The sequence below is a fragment of the Geotrypetes seraphini genome, chromosome 11, assembly GCF_902459505.1.
Source record: "Geotrypetes seraphini chromosome 11, aGeoSer1.1, whole genome shotgun sequence".
Lineage (NCBI taxonomy): Eukaryota > Metazoa > Chordata > Amphibia > Gymnophiona > Dermophiidae > Geotrypetes > Geotrypetes seraphini.
The window spans coordinates 78,990,532-79,017,290 of NC_047094.1; the positions used below are offsets into that span (position 1 = coordinate 78,990,532).

Genomic DNA, 26,759 nt, shown 5'->3' on the forward strand with positions numbered 1-26,759 from the left:
GAGATCGAATGGAGGGCTTTTTTATAGTCTCTCATTCCAGTGCTGGATGCAGTAATATTCTTTTCAAGGAGGTTTTTCGATCTGCCCTTTTCTTTTTCAGTTTCTTTTTTAGTTTCGTTTATTTTTTAATGTTGGATGGTGGTCTTTTGATTTTCTTTTATCTTTTATGGATTTGGTCCTTTTAAATTCCCTTTGAGTGAGCAACTGGGATTTCCCTTATTGAACATAGTGACGTCACCGACACTTTCACGTGATTGTTTGCGCGGTGATGCTACAGCTTTAAAAGAACAACTAGTTAGCGTCTCTTTAGCCGTTAGATTTCCAGGAAGAAGTTAAACTTTATGGCGAGAATGTGATAGTCTTGATGTTACACGGTGAGTCTTTTATCTTCTGAAGCTAGTATTGATTTGCACTTTGATAATATGTATGGTTTTAATTGATGTTCAAATAAAGTAATATAATTTTAAATGTTCATTTCAGAGACTTCATTACCCAAAGTTTGAGGTGGTGTAGAAGAGCAATGTTGGTTCCCTGAAGCAGGCCCGAAACATGTCACATCGGAACCAGTGAATTTATAAAGCTAAGTTTTTTCATCTTACAGTCATCAATATAAGATGTTAAGCTTATAGTCCATTTGGGTCTTATAAATTCAATAGTGACTATTGTTATCATTTTGACACTGTATTGAACAATGCGATGATTGGGTGGTGAGGCAGCACATTCGCCTTCATGTCTCTGAGCATAAGTTTCAATAACAGTTGAATAACATTTGATGGAATTTTTTCTGTGAAGACACTTAGAGTGACTTTTATAATAGCTGCTATAATCTTTGAGGCTGAAGCAGATCCAGGCGAATTTTGGAAAAGGGCTGACTATTTTTTAACAGAAAATATTAACGATTCTTCTTTTACATAAGACAATGATTTTCCATTAAATTGGAAAAATAATTGCAACACAATTTTAGATAAAATCGCTCCTCAACATATAATTAAAAGATTCTAAAAAGTGGTATGATACTGAACTGCTAGGGATGAAACGATTAGTAAGACGCCTTGAGAGAAAATGGCTGAAATCAAAATCAACTGAAGATAAAGTTACCTGGAGCCATGAAATTAGAACCTATAAGCAAATGCTAAGGGACAAACGAAAGCTTATTACTCAGCTAAAGTAGGGACTACAAACATTAATGTTAAAAAACTATTTCAATTAGTCAATACTGCATTTGATGTAACCAAAAAGATGCAATCGTCCTGGTTACCCCTCCCATCCTCAGAAGATTTAGCTAATTATTTAAGCTCTAAAATATTAACTCTCAGTTCCCTTTATCCATCTTGCTCTTCGAACATAGATGCATTCTTCAATTTTAATTTAAAGGACGATGGAATTCATGCCAATTTGTGTTGGTCTACTTTTGAAAAGCCAGATTGGCATGACATTATTAAATTATTCCAAAAATATGTGAAATCGTACTGCTGCTCTGATCCTTGCCCACCAGATTTGATGGTTGTTGCCCCTGTACATTTCAAATTGAAATTTTTTGAGTGGTTAACCGACTCCCTGGAGCTGGGAAAATTTCCCCAAGAAGAGGGCAATATAATCATCACTCTGCTAATTAAAAACCCCAAAGAATCAATTTCACTGCCATCCAATTATAGACTGATCGCATCATGGAAGGCTTGGTCCACATCCAATTGACAAAATATTTAGAACAACACTCACTACTTCATAATTCCCAATTAGGATTCAAATCCCTTTATAGCACTGAAACAGTAATAGCTACACTGCTGGATTGTTTAAATAGTCTGATAAGCAAAGGCAGTAGTGCTCTGGTGCTCCAATTCGATCCGAGTAGTGCCTTTGATTTGGTAGACCACACTAATCTATTAACTTGTTTGGATATTCTAGGCCTACATGGAAATGTTTATAGATGGTTTCAGGGTTTCTTAGAAACTAGAACTTATCGAGTTAGATTTCACACCCATTTCTCCTGCACTTGGAAAAATCCATGTGGTGTTCCCCAAGGATCTCCATTATCACCTACATTATTTAATGTCGACCTTTTATCACTAGGTTCGTATCTAGGTAATCTGGACCTATGATTGTTCAGTTACATCGATGACATTACAATTGTTATACCTTATAAGTCAGCTTTATCTCAGATCACTACTACAATTGAGACCGTAATGGACCAGATGAATCTTTCGATGTAGTAATTCAAATTGAAGCTCAACCCTGATAAAACTAATTTTTTTGTGGCTTCACCAAGTAAAATCTCTCACGAATCTTCCATCAATGTACATTTAACACCCTACGTAATCCAGCCAATGATTGAAATATTAGGAATTGTTTTAGATCAACATTACGATGAAACCACAGATAGATGCAGTCATACGTAAAAGCTACTTTACTCTTTGGAAATTACAAACAATTAATATAATAACTTTAAAAATAATAACTTTATTCTTCTATACCACCATAGTCGAAAGACTTCTAGGCGGTTCACATTCGAAGAAGGCTGGACAATCAGGGAAATACAGGATGTAAGAAGAGAGGGTTACATAAGAAATAGGTAAAGGAATAGCAAAAAACAGTGAAATTACATCGAGGTAGAGAGAGGGAGAATATATCATTTGCGAAATACAGGATGTAAGAAGAGAGGGTTACATAAGAAATAGGTAAAGGAACAGCAAAAAACAGCAAAATTACCGTATTTTCACGCAAATAACGCGCACCCGTGTAAAACGCGCACACGGGTATAGCGCGCAGAAATCAAGATGATATGTACAAAAACTTTTGTATACCGCGCTCACGGGTATACCGCGCATGATGCCCGACGCTCCTTTCGCCCGCCCTGACTTTCCGTGCGCTGTCCCGACTCTCCGTTCACCCCCCCTGACTTCCGTGCACTGCCCTGACTTTCCGTGCGCTGTCCCGACTCTCCGTTCACCCCCCCTGACTTCCGTGCACTGCCCTGACTTTCCGTGCGCTGTCCCGACTCTCCGTTCACCCCCCCTGACTTCCGTGCACTGCCCTGACTTTCCGTGCGCTGTCCCGACTCTCCATTCACCCCCCTGACTTCCGTGCACTGCCCTGACTTTCCGTGCGCTGTCCCGACTCTCCGTTCACCCCCCCTGACTTTCCGTGCACTGTCCCCCCTTGAAGTCCTGTCCCCCCTTGAAGGTCTGTCCCCATCCTGAAAGCCTGATGCCCCCCCCGACGTCCGATACATCCCCCCCCCCCCCGCAGGACCACTCGCACCCCCACCCCGAAGGACCGCCGACTCCCCAACAATATTGGGCCAGGAGGGAGCCCAAACCCTCCTGGCCACGGCGACCCCCTAACCCCACCCCGCACTACATTACGGGCAGGAGGGATCCCAGGCCCTCCTGCCCTCGACGCAAACCCCCTCACCCCAACGACCGCCCCCCCCCAAGAACCTCCGCCCGTCCCCCAGCCGACCCGCGACCCCCCTGGCCGACCCCCACGACACCCCCACCCGCCTTCCCCGTACCTTTGTGTAGTTGGGCCAGAAGGGAGCCCAAACCCTCCTGGCCACGGCGACCCCCTAACCCCACCCCGCACTACATTCCGGGCAGGAGGGATCCCAGGCCCTCCTGCCCTCGACGCAAACCCCCCTCCCCCCCCAACGACCGCCCCCCCCCAAGAACCTCCGACCGCCCTCCCAGCCGACCCGCGACCCCCCTGGCCGACCCCCACGACCCCCCCACCCCCCTCCCCCGTACCTTTGGTAGTTGGCCGGACAGAGGGGAGCCAAACCCGCCTGTCCGGCAGGCAGCCAATGAAGGAATGAGGCCGGATTGGCCCATCCGTCCTAAAGCTCCGCCTACTGGTGGGGCCTAAGGCGCGTGGGCCAATCAGAATAGGCCCTGGAGCCTTAGGTCCCACCTGGGGGCGCGGCCTAAGGCACATGGTCGGGTTGGGCCCATGTGCCTCAGGCCGCGCCCCCAGGTGGGACCTAAGGCTCCAGGGCCTATTCTGATTGGCCCACGCGCCTTAGGCCCCACCAGTAGGCGGAGCTTTAGGACGGATGGGCCAATCCGGCCTCATTCCTTCGTTGGCTGCCTGCCGGACAGGCGGGTTTGGCTCCCGTCTGTCCGGCCAACTACCAAAGGTACGGGGAAGGGGGGGTGGGGGGTCGTGGGGGTCGCCAGGGGGGTCGCGGGTCGGCTGGGGGGGCGGTCGGAGGTTCTTGGGGGGGGCGGTCGTTGGGGGGAGGGGTGTTTGCGTCGAGGGCAGGAGGGCCTGGGATCTCTCCTGCCCGTAATGTAGTGCGGGGTGGGGTTAGGGGGTCGCCGTGGCCGGGAGGGTTTGGGCTCCCTTCTGGCCCGATATTGTCGGGAAGTCGGCGGTCCTTCGGGGTGGGGGTGCGAGTGGTCCTGCCGGGGGGGGGGATGTATCGGACGTCGGGGAGTCGGCCGGGCAAGAGGGCTTGGGCTCCCTCTTGCTCCGATCGTGGATGCGGATGCGGGTGGGAGCGCGTGCGAGCGGTCGTTCGGGGTGGGGGTGCGAGCGGTCCTGCTGGGGGGTGAATTGGGCGTCGGGCGGGGTGGGAATTATGTTTAAAAACTTTTGTATACCGCGCTCACGCATATAACGCGCGAGGGGTATGCGCGGTAGGTAAAAACGCGTATAACGCGCACGTTATATGCGTGAAAATACGGTAAATCAAGGTAGAGAGAGGGAGAATATATCATTTGGAGGCTTTCTGCTTTTAAATTATTGGTCCAATCTTTACTACTGAGCCTCCTAGATTATTGTAACATTGCATATTTGTCTACTACCAAGAAAGAATTGTCGAGATTGTCACTGATACAAAATAAAGCAGTTAGACTAATTTATGGACTGAAGAAATACGATCACGTTACGTTATTCTATTGTGAACTACATTGGTTGCTTATGGAGGCCCGGGCATTGTTTAAAGCTGCCTTTGTTATAAGGTTTTATATGGCGCAGCCCCTCCCTACCTCGTCAATAGTTTCTCCATAGCTACGCATAAATATAGCAGAAAAACTCATGCTTTGTTTAACTTTCCCTCTGTAAAGGGATGTAAAAGCAAGAGATTTCATGGTCATTCTTTGGCATTTCAGGCAGCTTCCCATGAAAAAGAATTTTGTTCATTGTTTCCTACAAACATTTTAGAAAACAGTTGAAAACTTACCTATTCTCTAAATATCTGATTACTTAATTCATTCTATTCCATAGACTATGTCTTCTCTTCTTAATATTTTGTAAACCGCGTAGAACTTCTGGTAATGCAATCAATAACTACATTGTTATGTTATGTTATTTAGAGCAGGCTCAGTGCACGGCTCTACCATGAAATTATCAATGTGAAAATACAGAAACATGCAGTGGTGTAGCGAGGGTGACCAGCGTCCAGGGTGGTGGCGCCCCTCTCCCTCCCTCTTCTCAGCCCCCCTGCCATGCACACGTCACCTGCACCCCTTCCCCGTACCTTTTTCATTTCGGCACAAGCAGCAAAGAACTTGCTGCTCAAATTGGCTTCGGAGCTCTCTCTGATGTCACTTTCTCCCCTGCTGGCTCAGCTTATCGGGAGAGGGGAGAAATCCTGCCCCGGTCAGATTATGGCTGCTGGGGTCTAGCGTCAAAAATAGGCAGCAGAAATGTAGGCCAGGGTTTTCCAGGCTTACATTTCAGCTGCCTATCTTGGCATGAATTGCAGCTAGGTAGCTGCTTTAATGCCACTTCCGGCATTGGCCACGCCTACTTTGGCATTCCGCAGCCTAAAGCGGCCACCTAGCCATGATTCCAGTTGCCATTTGCTTAGGCCTCAGTAGGTGTTTCAACACTGCTGTTTTCTGATGTTTCTGACTGCGTTTTTCAATTAACTAAGTTTAGGCGCTGGTTATAGAATTTCCCCCTATAGTATTTATGTTGGCCCTACAATTGAGAAAAAGTAATTCTTATTAAATTTTGGTGCCTGATAGAACTGAAATGATCCTTTATTCTCTTGGCACAACCTATCTCGACTATTGTACTGTTGTCTTCTCTGGTCTCCTACTGAGTTCCCTGATACAGCTACAAACTGTTCATAATATATCCATCAGAATTCTTTCTCGAGCCCACCAATGCAACCATATGACTCCCCCCCTCTACCCTCCCCCCCAATTGAACAACACTACTGGCTTCTTCTTTCTTTCCATATTTAGCACAAAATTCTGACCTTATCGCATAAGGTTCTGTACTGCAGTTCACTGACATATCTTTCTTCTTTAATTACTTCCTACATTCCTTCTCAGGCTCTCCATTCTGCCGCTGCTCATCATCTTCTTCTCTTACAGGTGTATTGTTTTTGTCTGGAATCAATCAGACACTCAGTCTTTTTCTGTTATACATCCGTTCTCTGGAATTTGCTTCCATTGAACTTCAATTGGACCTCTCGTATCCCAAATTTTGCTCTGCATTTTTCTGCTGCTTTCCCTTCCTGGTCGTCTGACTAGCGTCTGACTAGTGTCCGTGGATAGCAGAATACCTTTATTCTTTAGTAAATTTGTTCTCTGCTGATGCTATTTCTCTCTTGCTTTTTCAAGTTTATTAAAAAAAATTTTATACCGCCTAATCAGACTTCTAGGCAGTGTACATCAATCAAAATAGTATGTAAAGTACATTAAAATTAAAATAAAATAAATAAATTAGTGGCTAAAACATTACTAGGATAGATTAGTACAAGAGACAAACAGAGGAGACGTACATCCACAGAAGGGAAGAGGGGAAGGAACTTTCTATGATTTTAAAAGAGTTCCTTTCTGTTGACCTGTTTTAATGTACATCGCCTTGATTGTTGGGAAAGGTGGTATATCAAGCCTTAATAAACATAAACAGTTGGACCTGGGAGGAAGGGGAGAGAGAAAAGGAAAGAGCTGGCACTAGTTGGTAAGGAGAGATAGAGAGTTGGACCTGGGATGGGAAGGGAAAGATAAGAGAGTTGGAACTGGGGGTGGGAGGAGGGAGGGATAGACAGAAATAGAGAGAGAGTTGGACCTGGGAGTAGGGGGAGAGGGAGAGAAAGAATTGGACCTGGTACTAACAGAAAGGAAGATATTGGGCTCCCTCCCTCCAAAACTACAATATGTGTTCAATGGCTGGTGGGGTAGCTGAAGCCCTGTCAGACATAGAAATCTGCTGCCTAAGTCACCCTTTCCTCCTCATAATACCTCAAGCACGGAGAAGTCATCATCATGCCTCCAGTCACCAAGAGTTGCACTCCTAGAGCATCCTCAGTTCATCGATAAACTGAGCATGCTTGGGTATTGTTGGCATTAGCAGCTAGAGGCATCCTGTTGAGGCAGCACAAGGAGGAAGAAGGCAGTTTTAGGAATTGATTTCTTTGATTTGCAGGGCTTCGACATCCCCACCAGAAAAGATATGATGCCTAATGTGGGGAGGAGGGAGAGGAAATACATAGCCCCCACCAGTCCCCTACTGTGTCCCATCCCAATGGACTGCTGGCTATAGCCCACCTTTAATCGTTATTAAAAATTTTAATTGAAATGCAACCCTACTTTTTATGCATATGTGTGTTTTCAATATTTTATATTCCCCTGAAGCAGTCCTAGGCAAAACATGGCCATATCAGGCATGTTTTAACAATCCAGAGCAAGATTAGTGAATAAAGATAAGTTTTATTCTTCTCATTGGCTTTTGTTATCATTGTTTCCATGTTGAACCTTGTTAGCCGATTTCCTTGTTGTTTCTGGGTCCCTTCCAGTCAGTGCAAGAGCCAATCATCACTCACACACTGACAGGAGGGAAGACATTTTATAATGAGTTGTAGATTATTGCCACAGTGTGCACTGTGAGGGTGGGTTGTTGTTTTTTTTTGGGGGGGGGGGTTTGGGGGGGGGTTCTGACAGCATACACTTTTTAAAGCAACAGTAATTTGCATGATCATTGATTACCATATCTCAGCGGTACATTTTTGTGGAAAACTTGCATTAGATGTAGTCAGCAGCTCTAATGAGTAACATTCTGCATCAACCCCTTCAGACAGTAAGCTCTCCAGGGACAGAAAAATACCTAGTGTATCTAAATACAGTAAAACCTTGGATTGCAAGTAACTTGGTTTGCAAGTGGTTTGCAAGACAAGCAAAACATTCTATTAAATTTTAACTTGATATACAAGCAATGTTTTGCAATATAAGTACATACAGTATACACACATCACAATTGAGCCGATGGCTCTTCTCTCTCTGACGCTGCGGGAGTGTAGTGACTGTTCTAAACGAGCAAAGTCTTGCAATACGAGTACATACAGTATACATGCGCCACATCATCACAACTGAGCCGATGGTTCTTCTCTCTCTGATGCTGCAGAAATGTAGTGACTGTTCTAAACGAGTGAGGTCTCGCAATACAAATACGTTTAGTATTTTGTATTAAAGTTTTAGGGTTGTAGAACGAATCATCTGAGTTTCCATTATTTCCTATGGGGAAATTCGTTTTGATATACAAGTGCTTTGGATCACAAGCATGCTTCTGGAACGAATTATGCTTGCAAACCAAGGTTTTACTGTATAACTTACCTTTGTTGATGGGTTTTTGTTTTGGTTTCTGGCATCTGGTAGTGGTTCTGTGCTCCCCAGCCCCTCTCCCCCTCCCCCTAATGGTATACTGTCAAAAGGGCGAAAGACAATGGTGCGCCGACATTTGAGCGTAGGAGAAATGCACGCCGCCACTTCCACCGCTTTGAGGCCTTCAGTTTTACACTCAGGGGGGTTTGGGGGTAACCCCCCGACTACACTTAGAAGTCCTCATGCTCCTGGTGGGGGTTGGGGGAACTCCCCCAGTACACTGAAAACTCCCATGCGCCGTTGTCCTCCACGGTTTTGATGCGTCACCCCCCTCCCAAATCTTCCCCTCAAACCCCGTCATCCTGCCACACATTTTCCCTACCATTTTCAGCTTTCATTAAACCTTGTAACAAGGAAGAAATGTGCCTTCTCCTACTCTGTCCTAATCCAGGGTCATACCTGCAAACTTTCACCCAAAGTTTATCTAATTTTATTCCTTGTATTATGTTGTTTTGCATTTGATGATTTTATTCATATATTTTATATTGTTTGATAATTATTATTTTGTGGATATTTGTTTGTGGTCCACCTTATGCTGGCTTCAGAAACATAGTCAGGTTTGTAGTTGACATCTGGAGGAGCAGATTTTTTAAAATAGGTGCTGGTGAGAGGCTGCAAATCCAATCCACATAGATTCAATATTTGTTTGGGGGAGCAACTGCTCCCTTTACACTCTCCTATGTCTCTGGCTGGTTTGCCAGTTAAACAAACTGTAAATGCCATATTGAATTCATCCCAGTTCAACTCTGAATTTTCAGGAGGGGGTAGAGAAAAGAAATGGGGACTTACACAGACTGGGGGGGAAGTAATGCTAAGAGATGTTTCTCTTCAAAGCTTTGAGAGTCAAGAGGTGTTTCTATAGTGCAGCCATGTAGCCAATACTCAGTTTTCATGCACGTGTGGGGGGCAGACCTTCCCCTTCACATAGTTGATTTCACAAAAACCAAGCATGTGCTGGGAAAGGGGCCTGGTGCAGCAGCAGTGGTAGCAACCCAGGGAAAAAGTTCCTCCAGCTTCCTCATCACATATGGAGGACTGCTTCTGCTGGTGGGGCTCAAGGACCTCTGCCATCTAAAGCAGCAGACAGTGCCTCAATTTGGGGAGGCTGTACCATAATTATGGGGTCTAGGTCCCCAAGTTCCCCTCCCCCCTTCAGTGGAGCAGCAACATACAGTTCTATGTATCTGACTATGTTCATGACTGGCCTTGATTGGACTTTTCATTATCCTCCTTTTTGTTGGATTTAGATGGGGAGAGAGAGAGCTAGATTTAGTCCTTGCTGGCCATGACAGGATTTAAATATGTGGCACTACTCTACACCATGAGTATCTTTGGTGATATGATCATCTCAGATTGCCAAAGCCTCTAAGGATATTGAACAGGTACAATTTACCACATCATTCTTGAACATCAAGTCTTCCAAGGTGTTTCCGAAAATATACTCCATGTAGAAATACCATTTGTCTAGATGTCTCTCTGGTTTTCCAAGCAACTTCACAATGTTTTTGTGATTTAATTGACTGTGGAAGAAAAGAAATACAGAAGTCACAGAGCAGATTCAGCTAAAGAGTTCCTGTGTTTCAGTATTTTACACTAAGGTATTTTGTGTGTCTTCCCTAATCTACCATATTCTCCTAGATGTGAGCATGTATTTCTTAGGGAAGGATAACTGGCTAATCCACAGCTCATAGTACTACAGAGATTATAGACTTCCTTCATGAGAAAACCCATGAGGGAAGAGGAAGGGCAGTATTGGGTCTGGTACTTAGAAATGGAGAAACCATTTCCAGTGTCTAAGTAGGGCTCGTCTGAACACCAATGATCATCAACGTGTGGTTTGATACAATGCTCCAGACAGACGAATCTCTCAAAACTCTAATTCTTAGATTTAAAAAATATCAGCTTTGGTAAAAATGGGAAATAACTCAACATAAAAGGAAAAACTTCTAAATCAAGATCATTAGATTAATACCTAGAGAAGAAGTTGAACATTACACATATATATTAACTGGTCAATATTCAGCCAGCAGCAGTCAGCATGTTTTTTTTTTTTTTTTTTTTAGTTCAATAATTTTTTATTGAGTATTTTTAGAAAATACAGGAAGTAGTTCAAATACATAAGATCAAAATAAAGCTTTCTGAATAAAGAACCTACAAATCTATATTCAACTATAGAGGAACATAACAGTAAGAAAGGTTCCTGCTATTAGAACTGCATGTGAAGAATATATAAGAAAAAAGTGAGGGAGAATAACAAAAAAGAAAAAGAAAAAAAAAAAAAAAAAAGGGGGGAATAGGAAGAAAAAGAAGAAAGGAAAAGGAAAGAAAAGGAAGACAGGAGTGTCTACAGAGCAGAACGTAAATAGGAATCCAGGAATGACCAAGGTAATTTGTTAAGCTTCAAGTTCATGGGGGTTCTGGATGCATTTTTTTTCTCATATGCGTAGGATTCAAATCTATGATACATACATAGAGAGTTCCACCAAAAAGTATAGTCTAATAACGAAGATGATTTCCAATTTTTCAGAATGTGCATGAGAGCAGTCACAAACATGGTATCAATAAGTTTAGGAGAACAATTTGATTGTGCAAAGCAGGGATGTTGAGAACGAAGGATTACAATGTCCATAGTGATCTCTTCCGAGCAGTTAGTAATAGGTTGTATGGTGGTCCAAATGCGAGTCCAAAAGGAGCGGACAAGCGTACAGTGAAAAAGCATGTGGTCAAGAGTTCCCACATCTTTTAAACAGTTCCAGCAAACAGAGTCTTGTTTTAAGTTGGCTTTCCACATGCGAATTGGAGTCCATACTGCATGCCACATAATAAAGAACATTGATTGTGAGACTCTAGAAGATAAAAGTGGACGATTTGTTGAAGACCAGAAAAGTTCCCAATCAATATCAGAAAGCGGTGTAGTGAGTATAGTTTCCCAGTGTTTCATAGAGTGGGGAGAAAAAGTGAAGGAGTGATCTCTTAAAATACTATAAAAAAGAGATATCGCCTTGCCTTTAAGTAGAGACAGTACAGACCAATGACGAATAGTATGGATGGAAGTCATGAAGTCAAAGCGTATATGCACAGAAGACAGTACTTCAGTGAGTGAAAGCCATTGTGAATAAACAGAAGGAGGTAGCGAGTATGTAGAGCAAATTGCATCAAAAGGAACAGACACAGTTGGAGTAGACAATTGATGGGCAAACCATAGACCCGCCCCCTGCCATCGTTTCCATGAGAGGGATTTGCCATGGTTTTGGATTTTAGAATTATTCCAAAGGGACATGAGTGGACTATCATAAATTGAGATCTCAGCCAATTTATCTAAAAGATGAAGAGCATGTTGCGTTGAACTCAACAAAGAGTACCGTATTTTCACGCAGATAACGCGCACCCGTGTAAAACGCGCACACGGGTATAGCGCGCAGCAAACACGAATCTATGTTCAAAAACTTTTGTATACCGCGCTCACGGGTATAACGCGCATGCTGCCCGATTGTCCTTTCGCCCGCCCCGACTCTCCGTTCACCCCCCTGACTTTCCGTGCACTGCCCCGCCTCTCCGTGCGCTGTCTCGACTCTCCGTTCACCCCCCCTGACTTTCCGTGCACTGCCCCGCCTCTCCGTGCGCTGTCCCGACTCTCCGTTCACCCGCCCTGACTTTCCGTGCACTGCCCCGCCTCTCCGTGCGCTGTCCCGACTCTCCGTTCACCCGCCCTGACTTTCCGTGCACTGCCCCGCCTCTCCGTGCGCTGTCCCGACTCTCCGCTCACCCCCCCTGACTTCCGTGCACTGCCCCGCCTCTCCGTGCGCTGTCCCGACTCTCCGTTCACCCGCCCTGACTTTCCGTGCACTGCCCCGCCTCTCCGTGCGCTGTCCCGACTCTCCGTTCACCCGCCCTGACTTTCCGTGCACTGCCCCGCCTCTCCGTGCGCTGTCCCGACTCTCCGTTCCCCCCCCCTGCCTTCCCGTGCACTGCCCCGCCTCTCCGTGCGCTGTCCCGACTCTCCGTTCACCCGCCCTGACTTTCCGTGCACTGCCCCGCCTCTCCGTGCGCTGTCCCGACTCTCCGTTCACCCGCCCTGACTTTCCGTGCACTGCCCCGCCTCTCCGTGCGCTGTCCCGACTCTCCGTTCCCCCCCCCTGACTTCCGTGCACTGCCCCGCCTCTCCGTGCGCTGTCCCGACTCTCCGTTTACCCCCCCTGACTTTCCGTGCACTGTCCCCCCTTGAAGTCCTGTCCCCCCTTGAAGGTCTGTCCCCATCCTGAAAGCCTGATGCCCCCCCCCCCGACGTCCGATACATCCCCCCCCGGCAGGACCACTCGCACCCCCACCCCGAAGGACCGCCGACTCCCCGACAATATCGGGCCAGAAGGGAGCCCAAACCCTCCTGACCCCACTCCGCACTACATTACGGGCAGGAGGGATCCCAGGCCCTCCTGCCCTCGACACAAACCCCCCTCCCCCCAACGACCACCCCCCCCAAGAACCTCCGTCCGCCCCCCCAGCCGACCCGCGACCCCCCTGGCTGACCCCCACGACACCCCCACCCGCCTTCCCCGTACCTTTGTGTAGTTGGGCCAGAAGGGAGCCCAAACCCTCCTGGCCACGGCGACCCCCTAACCCCACCCCGCACTACATTACGGGCAGGAGGGATCCCAGGCCCTCCTGCCCTCGACGCAAACCCCCCTCCCCCCAACGACCGCCCCCCCCAAGAACCTCCGACCACCCCCCCAGCCGACCCGCGACCCCCCCTGGCCGATCCCACGACACCCCCACCCCCCTTCCCCGTACCTTTGGTACTTGGCCGGACAGACGGGAGCCAAACCCGCCTGTCCGGCAGGCAGCCAACGACGGAATGAGGCCGGATTGGCCCATCCGTCCCAAAGCTCCGCCTACTGGTGGGGCCTAAGTCGCGTGGGCCAATCAGAATAGGCCCTGGAGCCTTAGGTCCCACCTGGGGGCGCGGCCTGAGGTACATGGGCCCAACCCAACCATGTGCCTCAGGCCGCGCCCCCAGGTGGGACCTAAGGCTCCAGGGCCTATTCTGATTGGCCCACGCGCCTTAGGCCCCACCAGTAGGCGGAGCTTTAGGACGGATGGGCCAATCCGGCCTCATTCCGTCGTTGGCTGCCTGCCGGACAGGCGGGTTTGGCTCCCGTCTGTCCGGCCAAGTACCAAAGGTACGGGGAAGGGGGTGGGGGTGTCGTGGGGGTCGCCAGGGGGGTCACGGGTCGGCTGGGGGGGCGGTCGGAGGTTCTTGGGGGGGGCGGTCATTGGGGGGAGGGGGGTTTGCGTCGAGGGCAGGAGGGCCTGGGATCCCTCCTGCCCGTAATGTAGTGCGGGGTGGGGTTAGGGGGTCGTCGTGGCCAAGAGGGTTTGGGCTCCCTTCTGGCCCAACTACACAAAGATACGGGGAAGGCGGGTGGGGGTGTCGTGGGGGTCGGCCAGGGGGGTCGCGGGTCGGCTGGGGGACGGTCGGAGGTTCTGGGGGGGGCGGTCGTTGGGGGGAGGGGGGTTTGGGTCGAGGGCAGGAGGGCCTGGGATCCCTCCTGCCCGTAAAGTAGTGCGGGGTGGGGTTAGGGGGTCGCCGTGGCCAGGAGGGTTTGGGCTCCCTTCTGGCCCGATATTGTCGGGGAGTCGGCGGTCCTTCGGGGTGGGGGTGCGAGTGGTCCTGCCGGGGGGGGGGATGTATCGGACGTCGGGGAGTCGGCCGGGCAAGAGGGCTTGGGCTCCCTCTTGCTCCGATCGTGGATGCGGGTGCGGGTGGGAGCGCGTGCGAGCGGTCGTTCGGGGTGGGGGTGCAAGCGGTCCTGCTGGGGGGGTGAATCGGGCGTCGGGCGGGGTGGGAACTATGTTTAAAAAATTTTGTATACCGCGCTCACGCATATACCGCGCGAGGGGTATGCGCGGTAGGTAAAAACGCGTATAACGCGCGCGTTATATGCGTGAAAATACGGTACCTTCTCAAGTGTCTGGGAATTGACACCGTTAGTAGGCAGGAGGTGTGTAAAGGCATGCATAAAAAGCATGTTTTTAAATGTGACTGTCATTGGCTAACTTAGACCCAGATATTCAGTGTTGGGCCATGTCCGGACATAAGAATTGAATATCTGGGTCTAACTGGATTGTTGTTGGTCTTCTGAACTTATGTAGGTATATGGGTTCCAACTGAATATCAGCTAGTATACAGTATACATAGGTGCCTATAAAATTTTTCTCACACTTATTCTTGCTAATGTAGTCACCTACAAACATAAGTCCCCAGAGACCAGGCCCTCCCTTAATAAGAACCCCCCATGCAAGCTTGCACCCTTAGTAAGCCCCCCCAGAAACATGAATACCTCACAGGCCTATCTATATCCTTGGTGGTCCTTAAAAGTTTTAAATACAAAAAAATCTTAAATCCAAAAAGGTGTGCGAAAAATCAACATAGTGCTGTACTAAGGGTTCTATAACATTATTTCTGTTACATAAACAAAGGAGTCTGTACTCTAGAGAATATCTACTGGTCACAAACTGTTGCAGAAGGATGTCAATCACATCTTTCAGCTCCTCCTCCTCCTTCACCAGTGAAGTACACTGCCCTCTTCAGTTTTTCCTTGTGCAAGCATACATTCATTAGCCTTGCTTTTTTTCAGATGATCTGCCTGCTACCCCTTCCATTTGTTGTTTTTTCCCTCGTTCTTTTCTATCTAAATATTGTAGTTCTGCTCAGTTACCTTTCGTACCAGTAAGTCTTCGTTTGTCTGTGTGTATGACTGTTGTTGTATTGAAATCTGTTTATAGTGTATTTTTTATAATACTTTGTAAAACCGCTTTGATATTTGATAAGGCGGTATATCAAATTTTAAATAAACCTGATAAACTGAATGTGTGTTCTCATTTGTTCTGTTCAGTTTTATTATTTTTGGGTACTTTTTATCAATTTTGTGAGGCTTCGGTGCCTAGAGGTCCCCATCTTGGAGCTACTCTGTGCAGATTTTGGACAGACAGTATGTAGCTCACAGGGCAACCCCCAGGTGTACCTGCTGAGCCAGCCTTCCCTGTGCATCTTTGAAGCTCAGGATCTTCAGGGGAGCCCCCATTGGCCATTTTTGGCACAAATTTGCTGGCGACAGCCTTATTGGATTTTAAACAATTTTTTTTTTTTATAAAGCCTCCATCTGCCTCATGGACATGGTCCGGTAATTGCGGTGGTGTCATCAGGTGAATTCCTAGCTTCCCTAGATCTGACAGTGGCATACCTTCATATTTCCATCTTCCCAGCCCACAGGATACCAATTTGAGACATTTCCAATTTGAGGCTCTATCCTTCGGGTCAGCAACGGCTCTACGCACTTTCACCAAGGTGATGGTGGTGGTCACAGCTCATCTCCACAGGATGGAAATTCAATTCAGGTGCACTCTTACTTGGATAATTAGCTGGTCAGAGCCCTGTCAAAGGCCAAATTTATACACCCACGAACATGGAAAATTTATCCCTTGAAACATAATTCTAGTTGTGATACTGATAAGGTGATTTTTATTGTTATTTGTTCCTGCTCTCTATTATATGTGGGGAAAACTATGTGTAAAGTTAGAACATGAATGACTGAACATCAGAGCTTTGTTCATGTGTACACTCTTTTTCTTCATTCATTTTTACACAAAGATTAGAGGGGCATAATCAAAAGAAACGTTTAAGTCCATTTTTGGCCTAAGTCACTAATCGCCCAAAGTCGGTAAGTAAAATGTTCATTCCCCCAAAAATACGTCCAAAATATATTTTTTCAGAAAATCGTCTAGTTGGATGACCAGCCGTTTGATCGTCCAGACCGCTAAGTCGTCTATCGTTATACCCCATTCTCGACCAAAAATTCGTCCAAGTCAAAAACGCCCAGAACAAGACCTTTTGGACATGGGCGGGGTCAGCATAGAGATGGACTGGACACCCAAACATTGCACCAGAGTAATGGGGTACCTTACAGGGCACTGCTGTGAACTTCACAAAAAGGGTGCCACAAAAAATCTCACCACAACTCCTTTATAGGTCATGGTGAGCCTCCCAAAACACCCCCCAGAACCTAGTAGACCCACCTGTTTACCACCCCAATAGCCCTTAAGACTGCAGGTGCAACTTATATGGCAGTACAAAAGGGTTTTGGGGGGTGCACATGTTACCATGAATGCAGTGATTAGAGTGGCTTATGGGCCTGGGTCCTCCTCTCCATGGTTCACTAACCCACCCACAAGACCACTTAAGTCACCTCTGTGCAGCTCTACTAGGCTTTCTTATGCCAGGCTGCCAGGTGCTGATATTCTGGAGGCAGATGTGTATGTTTTTATTACGATTTTTATGGTGTTGTAGTGGTGTTGGGGGGGGGGGGGTCAGTGATCACTGGGGCAGTGTGTGGGGGTCTGTACTTTGTGTCTGCAGTGCTTATCTGGTTACTTTGGATACCTTTTTGCCACTTAGACCTGTTTTTCATGGCCTTACTCACAACGTACAATTTCTGTCCAGGAAGCCTCGTTAAACTTTCGGTTATACTTGCAGTACAACTAAGTTTAGATCAGCCTATGACCCGCTCAAATCTCACCCTCACCGCTCCTCCTAAAACCGCTCCTCCTGTTTGGCTCTGGTCATACAGCTGCACTGACAAGGCCTAAGTCATTTTTAGGTACGTCTAAAACCCATTTCGATTATCGGTACTTTTTTGACTTGGCTTTTAGATCGTGCATATACCAATTTAGGTGGGTTTTTAGACGTATTTATTTTTTGATTATGAGCCCCTTATTGTTTATCACGTAGCAAATGGAACATTGTTCGATTCTGTCATTCACATTAAGATCTGTCACATATTTCACTTTCAATGTAGCAGATACTGATATGGTTATTTAGGGCTTCTTTTACAAAGTCGCAGGGCAAACATACCGACATCCATTAATTCCCTGTGGACATCACAATGATTACCACAGCAGCAGCCACTAGTATGGCTATGTAAAAAAAAAAGGGGGGGTGTTAGTTTCTTGTCAGTTTTTCAACTTGCCATTTTTTTTAGATAGCAGGACCATTTATTTATTTTCACTTCAGCGTGCTTTAATGGTTTAAATCAGGGGTGTCCAACCTGCGGCTCGAGGGCTGCATGCGGCCCCGTGAAGTATTTTGTGTGGCCCCGGTTGAGGGCGATGCAGTGTTTTCCTCTGCTGCCCCCAGGTGTTTACCATCTTGCCGGCTCCCTCCTCTGTCTTGCTGCAGCGTTTGCGTGTTTGTGCGGCCCCAGAAACATTTTTTCGGCCAGTGCGGCCCAGGGAAGCCAAAAGGTTGGACACCCCTGGTTTAAATGGAACATCATTGCCCCTCTAATAGAATTTGATTTTAATTCTATTCATCAACTTTATTTTCATTGAATTTGTTCACCTTTTTCTACCATTCATATTTGGACTCAACTTTCTGTTACCATTGATTCATTTTTTTGTATTTTTGTCAGTCTACATATTTTATATCACTTTTATCATTATTCAGTTTATTTTATTTTATATGTCGTTTAGAACAGTCACTATACTCCTGCAGTGTCAGAGAGAGAAGAACCATCAGCTCATTTGTGATGTATGTATACTGTATGTACTTATATTGCAAAACATTGCTTGTATATCAAGATAAAATTTAATAAAATGTTTTGTTTGTCTTGCAAAACATTTGCAAACCAAGCTTTTACTGTATATATATATATATAGTGGTAGGGAATAGGTGAAAGCCTAACTGTACTTTTAAGGGAAACTGAGTGAAATCACTACTGAGCTTTCAGCAGCCCTCCCTCTTGTTTTTTCCTTGTTTTCTTTTACTTTGCCTAATGTAGTTCTTGCCTTTTACCCTATGTTCTTGTTTGTCTGTGTTTTTAATAGTTTTTAAAAGTTTTTATAGTTATAGTTTGGTGATGTAGTGTCACTTCAAACTTTTATTTTATCTAAAGTTTGTCCTTTGTTTTTACAAATTTGTACACCACCTAGAAGACTGATTGGGCGGTAAAAGAAATTTTAAATAAACTTGAAACTTGAAAGACTGGAAGTCCAGGGGCAATCAATGGGGTTCAATTGCTGTGCATGAATAAGGAAAATAAATGTGGTTTTGTTTGCTTGAATGAAGTGGTGGCTATCTTGAACTGAGGGCCAGATTCTCAAAACTTTAATGCCGTCGCTAAACTGTTTTCCGGCAGTTTAGTCTGTAAGCAGTTTAGCGAGGGATTATCAAAAGGGATTATCTCCCTCTTTAGCGAGGATTCTAGCAGTCTCCGACGCTGACATGCAAATGTGCTCTTCAATATTGAAATGAGCCCTCTGTTGGACTTTTAAAAATTGCCGAGCCATTTTCTAAAAGCGGCATTGGCTTTTACCTAAAAAAAAGTCACTGTCGAGACTGCTAGAAATCCTAACACAGCACAACCCGAGGCCCGGCCCCCCCCACACACACAGCGGGAGAGATGCCCATTCTCTCCCGCTGAACTAAACCCTAAGTGGAGCCAAGCCGAGGCCCCCCTGCAGCGGGAGGGATGCCCACTCTCTCCCGTGCAGTCAAACCTAACCTGACCTCCGATGACCCCTCCTGCAGCTGCAGAGATGCCCAATCTCTCCCGCTGCTCTCAAACCTAACCTGCCCTCCCCCTCCCCCCAAGGAGGAGAGATGACCACTCTCTCCTGCTGGCAAGTAACCCCCCACCGCCGCCCCCTGCAATTCCCTGCTGCCCCTACAGTCCCCTGCTACCCCCTCCCACTTTTACCTTAAAGATGAAAAGCGGGAGGGACACGGACCCGCTCCTGCTGGCTGCCTGCATGGTGTAAGGGAATTCTCCTCCCCAGTGCATCTTGGGATGTACCAGGGAGGGGCCTGAGGCTCTGATTGGCCCAGGTTGTATAAGGCCCCCTTCCAGGTGTCCAGGCCAATCAGAGCCTTAAGACCCTTCACGATGCATCCGGGGAGGGGCCTTATACAACCTGGGCCAATCAGAACCTCAAGCCATGCACTGGGGAAAGGAATTCCCTTACACCATGCAGGCAGCCAGCAGGAGCGGATCCATGTCCCTCCCGTTCTTCATCTTTAAGGAAAAGGGGGGGGGGAGGAGGTGGTGGAGGAGGTGGCAGGGTAGTGCAGGGGCGGTGGGGGTGTTACTTGCCAGCTGGAGAGAGTGAGCATCTCTCCTGCTTGGGGGAGGGGGGGCAAGCGGGTTAGATTTGAGTACAGTGGGAGAGTGTGAGCAACTTTCCTGTTGCAGTGGGGGGTCGGGTTAGGTTTGACTGCAGTGGGAGAGAGTGGGCATTTCTCCCGCTGCAGAGGGGGGACCTCGGCTCTGGTTAGGGTTTAGTGCAGTGGGAGAGAGTGGGCATCTCTCCCACTGCCGGCTGTTGCTGGGGTTTTGTTTTGGGGTTGGTTTTTTTTATGGCCGGTGTTGATAGCAGCATTTTTTTGCGCATATGCCCATCAGTGATGGGCACATGCAAATTATGAAATCTTTGCTGCTGTCCGCCAACCTTATTTGCATGTGAGATTTTTGGAGAATGTCTCGCTTTTTTAAATTTGCTCTCACAATGGCAGCGTTTTTTTACGTGGAATTTTTACACACAGTTTTGAGACTCCTGCAATGAGTCTGATCAGAGGACAGAATAAAAGCTCTGAGCTGGTTCTTTTTGAACACTGTGTTTTGCTTTATTCCTAACACACCTTTGATTGAGGCCCACTACACTAGGCAAGGGCCTGGTCAATATCTTCAAAAATATATACAGGAGTAAGAGAGAAATAATTGTATTCACCACTATTACCTCTCTTGTAAGATTAGAGTCTATAAACTAACTTTAAAGTGTGAAGAATCTTCCTTGCACTGTTGATTGATTAAAAAATAGTTCAATTTCAAAATCCCCACGCTGTTACGCACCAGAAGTCACTCCTACAAACAAAAAACCCGCAAAGCCAACCTCACCTCTTTAAAGCCTGTGCCCCCCGCCAACCTTCCCAACCACACCCCTGACTCTCTAACCCCAGTCCCGACACTTTACTGCAACGCCAGATCCGTATGCAACAAGACCCAAATTCTGAAAGACCTTCTCGCAGATTCTGACCCAGGTTTCCTCTGCATCACAGAGTCCTGGATCGCTAAAGACGATCTATTTACACAAAACGAGTTATGCCCCCAGGGCTACCGAGGCCTCTTCTCTCCTAGATTAAACCGAAAAGGAGGCGGCCTGGCACTCCTCTACAAATCTTTCTTTGATGTTCATCTTCTCGAAAAAGGCAGCCATCGCTCACTAGAATACATGTTAGCCTCAGTCAACGATGAGCTCCATCTACACCCACTGGGTATCTTATTACTATATCGCCCACCCACCCCCTGGAGCAATTCCTCTCAACTTGTCTTCGAGACCATTTCTAACGCATTCCTTAAATTCCAAAGACTATTGATCATCGGAGATATCAATCTCCACCTCGACGACACCACCAGCAAAGATACATCTGAATTCAATAACTTCCTCACTTCTCTTGGCTTCCCCCCCCCGCCTCCTCTCCAACCCATGAAAAAGGCCACACACTAGACCTCATCAGCTTCCTCGACCTCACAGATTACAAAACTTCAACCGACGACACCCGTTGGGACCACGTCCCCTGGTCCGATCACTTCTTAGGATCCTTTTGTCTCCCCATTTTCATGTCACACCTTGGAACCTCACCCCACACCTCTAAGGCCATTACTTTCCGCAAGAAAATCTCAAGTAATCAGTTCTGGTCCAAATTTCTCGACAATCTCTCATCCAAACCTAAGCCTACAGATTCAGTAACCAACTGGCATAACTGGATTGCTCTCTCAGAATCCACCTACCACTCTCTTGCCCCGCTCTCCACCAAAACCATCTCCTACTCCCGTAAGGCCCCCTGGTACCTCCCATACCACAGGGTACTAAAGCAAAAATGTCGAGCCTTGGAACGCATCTGGAAAAAATCTAAATCCCCCACAGACAAACAAACCTGGAGAGCCAACATTAAGTCCTACAACAATACACTCAAAAAAGCTAGGAAAAATTTCTTTGGTGACAAGATCTCCAGATCAAACAACCAGAATAGTATGCTGTTCAATATCTGGCGCTCCCTAACTCCTAACAACAACCCCTCTACACTCCCCTCCTCGCCTTCAGCCGACCTACTAGCAAACTTCTTCAATGGTAAGGTCACCTCCTTAAGAAGCTCCTTCCCCCCCGCAGTCTCCTACAACTCTCTGGTGTCCGCCACCCCCATTCCCACTCTAAATGCCTCCACCCCTGTCCCAGTCAACAGATCCTGGACTGCCTTTGAGCAAGTATCTGAATCACAGGTCCTCAGGCTCTGCCTGAAACTGAAATCCTGTAACTGCTCCCTGGACCCATTCCCACCCTATCTATTTGAGAAAATACCCACTCAGGCCATCTCTTCTCTCACCAAGCTCATAAATTCTGCCCTATTATCGGGCCTCTTCTCCCCAGAAATGGGACACATAGCATTGACCCCCCTACTGAAGAAACCTGACCTAGACCCCTCCATCCCATCCAATCACCGCCCGATAGCAAACATTCCGCTCCTAACAAAACTGCTCGAGTCCATCGTCTCCTCCCAACTCTCATCCTACCTGGAAAGATTCTCTATTCTCCTACCCTATCAATACGGTTTCAGACCCAACTTCAGTACTGAATCCCTCCTGACCTCCCTGATCTCGAAGATTCATTCTCACAAAAAATTTGCCGTTCTCCTTCAATTTGACCTTTCTGCAGCCTTTGACGTTGTCCATCATGACATTCTAATCTTCCAACTCTCCGAGTTAGGCATTAGTTCCACAGTCCTTGACTGGTTCTCGAACTTCTTACGTTCTCGCTCTTATACCGTTACCAAGAATGGCACCTCATCCTCCCCTTGGAAACCGACATGTGGAGTCCCACAAGGTTCCCCCCTGTCTCCTATCCTCTTCAACATTTACATGTCCTCCCTGAATCTCCTCCACCTATCCCCCCTAGAAATACTTTACACATACGCCGACGATATCCTGGTCCTCCTCGAGACCGACGCGAACCTCACCAATCTTGCAGCAAACATCTCCTCATGCATAACCAACCTTCAATCCTGGGCTCTTACTGTACAAATGAAACTAAATGAGTCCAAAACCAAACTACTCTGGCTCGGCCCTAAACTTGATCAACTACCCACCTCCATCCAATTGTCCACAGGCTCCTCCCTACAGTTGGAGTTCTCTAGCAAAGTTCTGGGCATCACTATAGATTCCTCATTATCCTTCAATGACCACCTCAACTCCCTGATAAAAAAATGCTTCTCCAGCCTCCATATGCTGAGAAAAGTAAGGTCCTGCTTTCACCAAAAACACTTTGCCGTCCTCGTACAATCCATCATCCTCTCCAGACTGGACTATTGCAATTCCATTTATCTAAGCTTAACAAAAAAAAGCCTCCATAGACTTCAACTAATCCAGAACACCGCGGCTAAGCTTATCTTCTCAAAAAGTAAATTTGACCATGTCTCACCGCTCCTATCAAAGCTCCACTGGCTTCCTGTTATCTCCAGGGTCCACTTCAAATGTGCCTGCCTAACCTTTAAGATCCTTCACGGCATCCTTCCTCCTCTCATTCCTCTTTCCTGGAATTCCTCTAATCCAATTACCACTCGATCCGCGCAAAAACTAAAACTATCCTACCCCTCCCTAAAAGGCATCTCTCTCGTTGATAAACTTGGGTCCTCCCTCCCATTCAGAATCGTTCAGCTCTGGAATAGTCTCCCTTCCCCTCTCCGCAACTCGAGCTCCCTTCTACTATTCAGAAAGCACCTGAAGACCTGGCTTTTCTCCAAAATATAACCCCGCCCCCCCCCCCCCCGGTACTATTATTGCCTTCTCTTCCTTACTTATTTATATAAATCCATTGGAGTTCCGTTCTCTCCTCAATCCATGTAAACCGTGTCGAGCTCCATTTGTGGAGATGATGCGGTATATAAACCCAAGATTTAGTTTAGTTAGTTTAGTTAGTTAAAGGAGGAAAAGAGCCTCAGATTCCTGTACATTGCTAGTACAAAACTAAGCAAACATACTTATTACATACATATTTCGAGCAAACATACTCGAAAGGGAAACAACCTCATCGGCTCAAAAAACCTCCAGTCAAAGCAAGTTTCAAGCACAATTGTGTATATTTCAGCAATCATGCGCATTAGCAAATGCCTGGTCAATATCTCCCTAAAGCACAGTTACTTACCGTAACAGGTGTTATCCAGGGACAGCAGGCATATATTCTCACATGTGGGTGATGTCATCTACGGAGCCCCGATGTGTGCATCGGGGCTCCGTAGATGACGTCACCCACATGTGAGAATATCATGCCTGCTTGTCCTGGGATAAAAGCACAGTTACTTACCGTAACAGGTGTTATCCAGGGACAGCAGGCATATATTCTCACATGTGGGTGATGTCATCTACGAATATCATGCCTGTTTGTCCTGGGATAAAGGAGTTTCTCATTTCCAGGGAAACATGCCTAGACCTAGGATAATCCCTAGGTCTGCCTACTGGCCTAGAAAGGGGTTTAGCCCGCAACAAGGTATAGGAATTCTATGAGCGTAGGAGCATTTACCTCTCCGGCCTGCAGTAGAAACCTCTACCGTGATTTTGTAAAAGCCAGCTTTAGATTTTATACATAATGTTGGATATAAATGTGATAAATAAAAAAAATAAATAAATACCAATAGGCTTGGCATTCTCTGTCCAGCTTGCCCTTATCTATTTGGATGGCTGGTACTATGAGTATTTTGACGTGTCTTCTTTCATACACTTTACCAAAATAGCCTGGTCCAAGTATATACTTTTGACCACTCATGGTGTGGATGGGGGTCTTTTTTCTGTAAAAAAAAATAAAAAATAAATAAATCAAGTGAAGAAATCTGTAACCTAAAAATAAACCCTGCCTTTCAATTTAAGGCTTTCCTCAATGGATGCCAGTCCTAGAAGTAAGAGGCTCTGTACTCCTGTACCCATTCCCTGAGCCTCCACAAGAACATAAGAATAGCTATACAGGTCCAATGGTCCATCTAACCCAATATCCTGCTTTCAGCAATGGCCAATCCAGTTCACCTGGCAGAATGCCAAATAGTAGCAACATTCCATGTTACCAATCCCAGGAATAGCAGTGGCTTTCTTCAATTCTGTCTCAATAGCAGACGATGGACTTTTGCCCAAGAACTTGTTCAAACCTGGTTTTAAATCCATATATGCTAACCACTGTTACCACGTTCTGTGGTAATGAGTTCCAGAGATTAACTATTCCTTGAGTGAAAAAATATTTCCTGCTATTCGTTTTAAAAGTATTACCATGTAACTTCATTGAGTGTTCTACGGTCTTTGTACTTTATGAAAGAATGAACATGTTTACCTGTTCTACATTACTTAGGATTTTGTACATCTCTATTACATTCCCTCAGCTTTTCCAAGAGCCCTACCTCTTTAGCCTTTCCTCATATGAGAGATGTTCCATCCCCTTAGTCATTTTGGTCGCTCTTCTTTGAACCTTTTCTACTTCCACTATTATCTTTTTGAGATATAACCTCATCTTTTGTATTGTGGTCAATTCTGGTCACTGTATCATGGAACAATACAGTCATTATGATATTCTTTGTCTTATTTTCTATCCTTTTCCTAATAATTCCTAGCATTTTGTTTGCTTTTTTTGACTTGTGTCACATGCTGGGCGGAAGATTTCAACATATTCTCCATGATAACACCTAGATCTTTTCTTAGGTTTCACCTTAGGAGTCAGCACCCAAAACAGGTAACCATGATTTGGATTATTCTTCCCAATTTGCATCATTTTACATTTATCAATATTAAATTTCATCAGTGGTGTAGAAAGGGTAGGGGGGGACCGCTCCGGGCACCATCTTCATGGTGATGGGATCTTTCTCTCTCTCTTCTTATGCCAATGCCTCACCTCTTCTCCAACCTCTCCCCACGTACCTCTTTAAATGTTCGCCGGCGTAACCAGCATCTTCCACTTGCTGCTTGCACCAGCCTCAGCTCCCTTATATACAGTCAAATCTCGGTTTGCGAGTAACACGCTTTGCGAGTATTTTGCAAGAGTTTTGCAAGAAGAGTAAAACACTTAAGCAAATCGTGCCTCGCAAACTGAGCGTTGACTTGATTTACCAGCACTCCCCAATAACCAGCATTGCCCCCCAGCCCCCCACCCATGAACCGGCATCACCCCCCGCCCGCGAATGCCCCCGAGAACTGTCAAACTTGCAGGCCCAAACCCAAACACTTACCCCGATCGGGCACCGGCATGCAGCAACAACCCACAGGACGTGCCAGTGCCTGAAGATCCTGCCTCTTGCCGCTGGGCTGGGCCTTGAGCATCTGAGACAGGATCTTCAGGCACCGGCACGTCCTGTGGGTTGGTGCTGTGTGCCGGTGCCAGATCGGGGTAAAGGTTTGGGTGGATGGGCGATGCCGGTTCTCGGGAGGGGGAGGGGCATTCCCGGGCAGGGAGCGATACCAGTTCTCAGGGGTGAGGTGGAAGCAAGCAGCGCTGGTGGCCTCAGGGGGGGGGGGACGACGACCAATCAAGCGAGTTTCCATTACTTCCTATGGGGAAACTCGCTTTGATATATGAGCACTTTTGTTTACGAGCATGCTTCTGAAACAAATTATGCTCGCAAACCAAGGTTCCACTGTATATATATATATATATATAAATACAGGTATATATAGGAGGGGCCTTATGCGCTTGGGCCAATCAGGCTCTAGGATCCTGTGGGTTGGGCAGTGGAGGGGTGGGCCCGCCTCATTTGGATGGAGGAGGGCCTGCTGGCCAGACGGTGCGAGGACCTGTCTGGCCAACTTGCAGGTAAGCCCAAAGGGGGGTTCTGGGGTGGTTTTGTTGGGGGGGTCTGGCAGGAGGGGTTGGGCACCCTCCTGCGGGCAATCTTAGGGGGGGCCCTTGGGGGGTCCGGCAGGAAGAGTTGGGCATCCTTCTGCCGGCGATCTTCGGAGGGGCCATTGGAGCATGTTGTTTAGGGAGGTTGTTGGGGGGGTCCGGCAGGAGGGGCTGGGCACCCTCCTGCCATGATCGTCGGTGGTTGGGTGGGGGGAGCTTACCGGCAGGAAG

General features: G+C 46.9%; 1 protein-coding gene across 1 annotated transcript in view; it reads right to left on the bottom strand.

Moving 5' to 3' along the window:
• The window catches only part of LOC117369424 (fibroin heavy chain-like), a 57,788-nt gene that overhangs the window by 17,203 nt on the left and 13,826 nt on the right, over positions 1-26,759 (bottom strand). The window contains exons 3-4 of the mRNA XM_033963986.1: positions 24,343-24,498; positions 10,006-10,132 (exon numbers count right to left, since the gene is read on the bottom strand). Of these exons, the coding sequence (XP_033819877.1) occupies positions 10,006-10,132; positions 24,343-24,476 (261 nt within the window). The 5' untranslated portion in view covers positions 24,477-24,498. The remainder of the gene's footprint in view (positions 1-10,005; positions 10,133-24,342; positions 24,499-26,759) is intronic.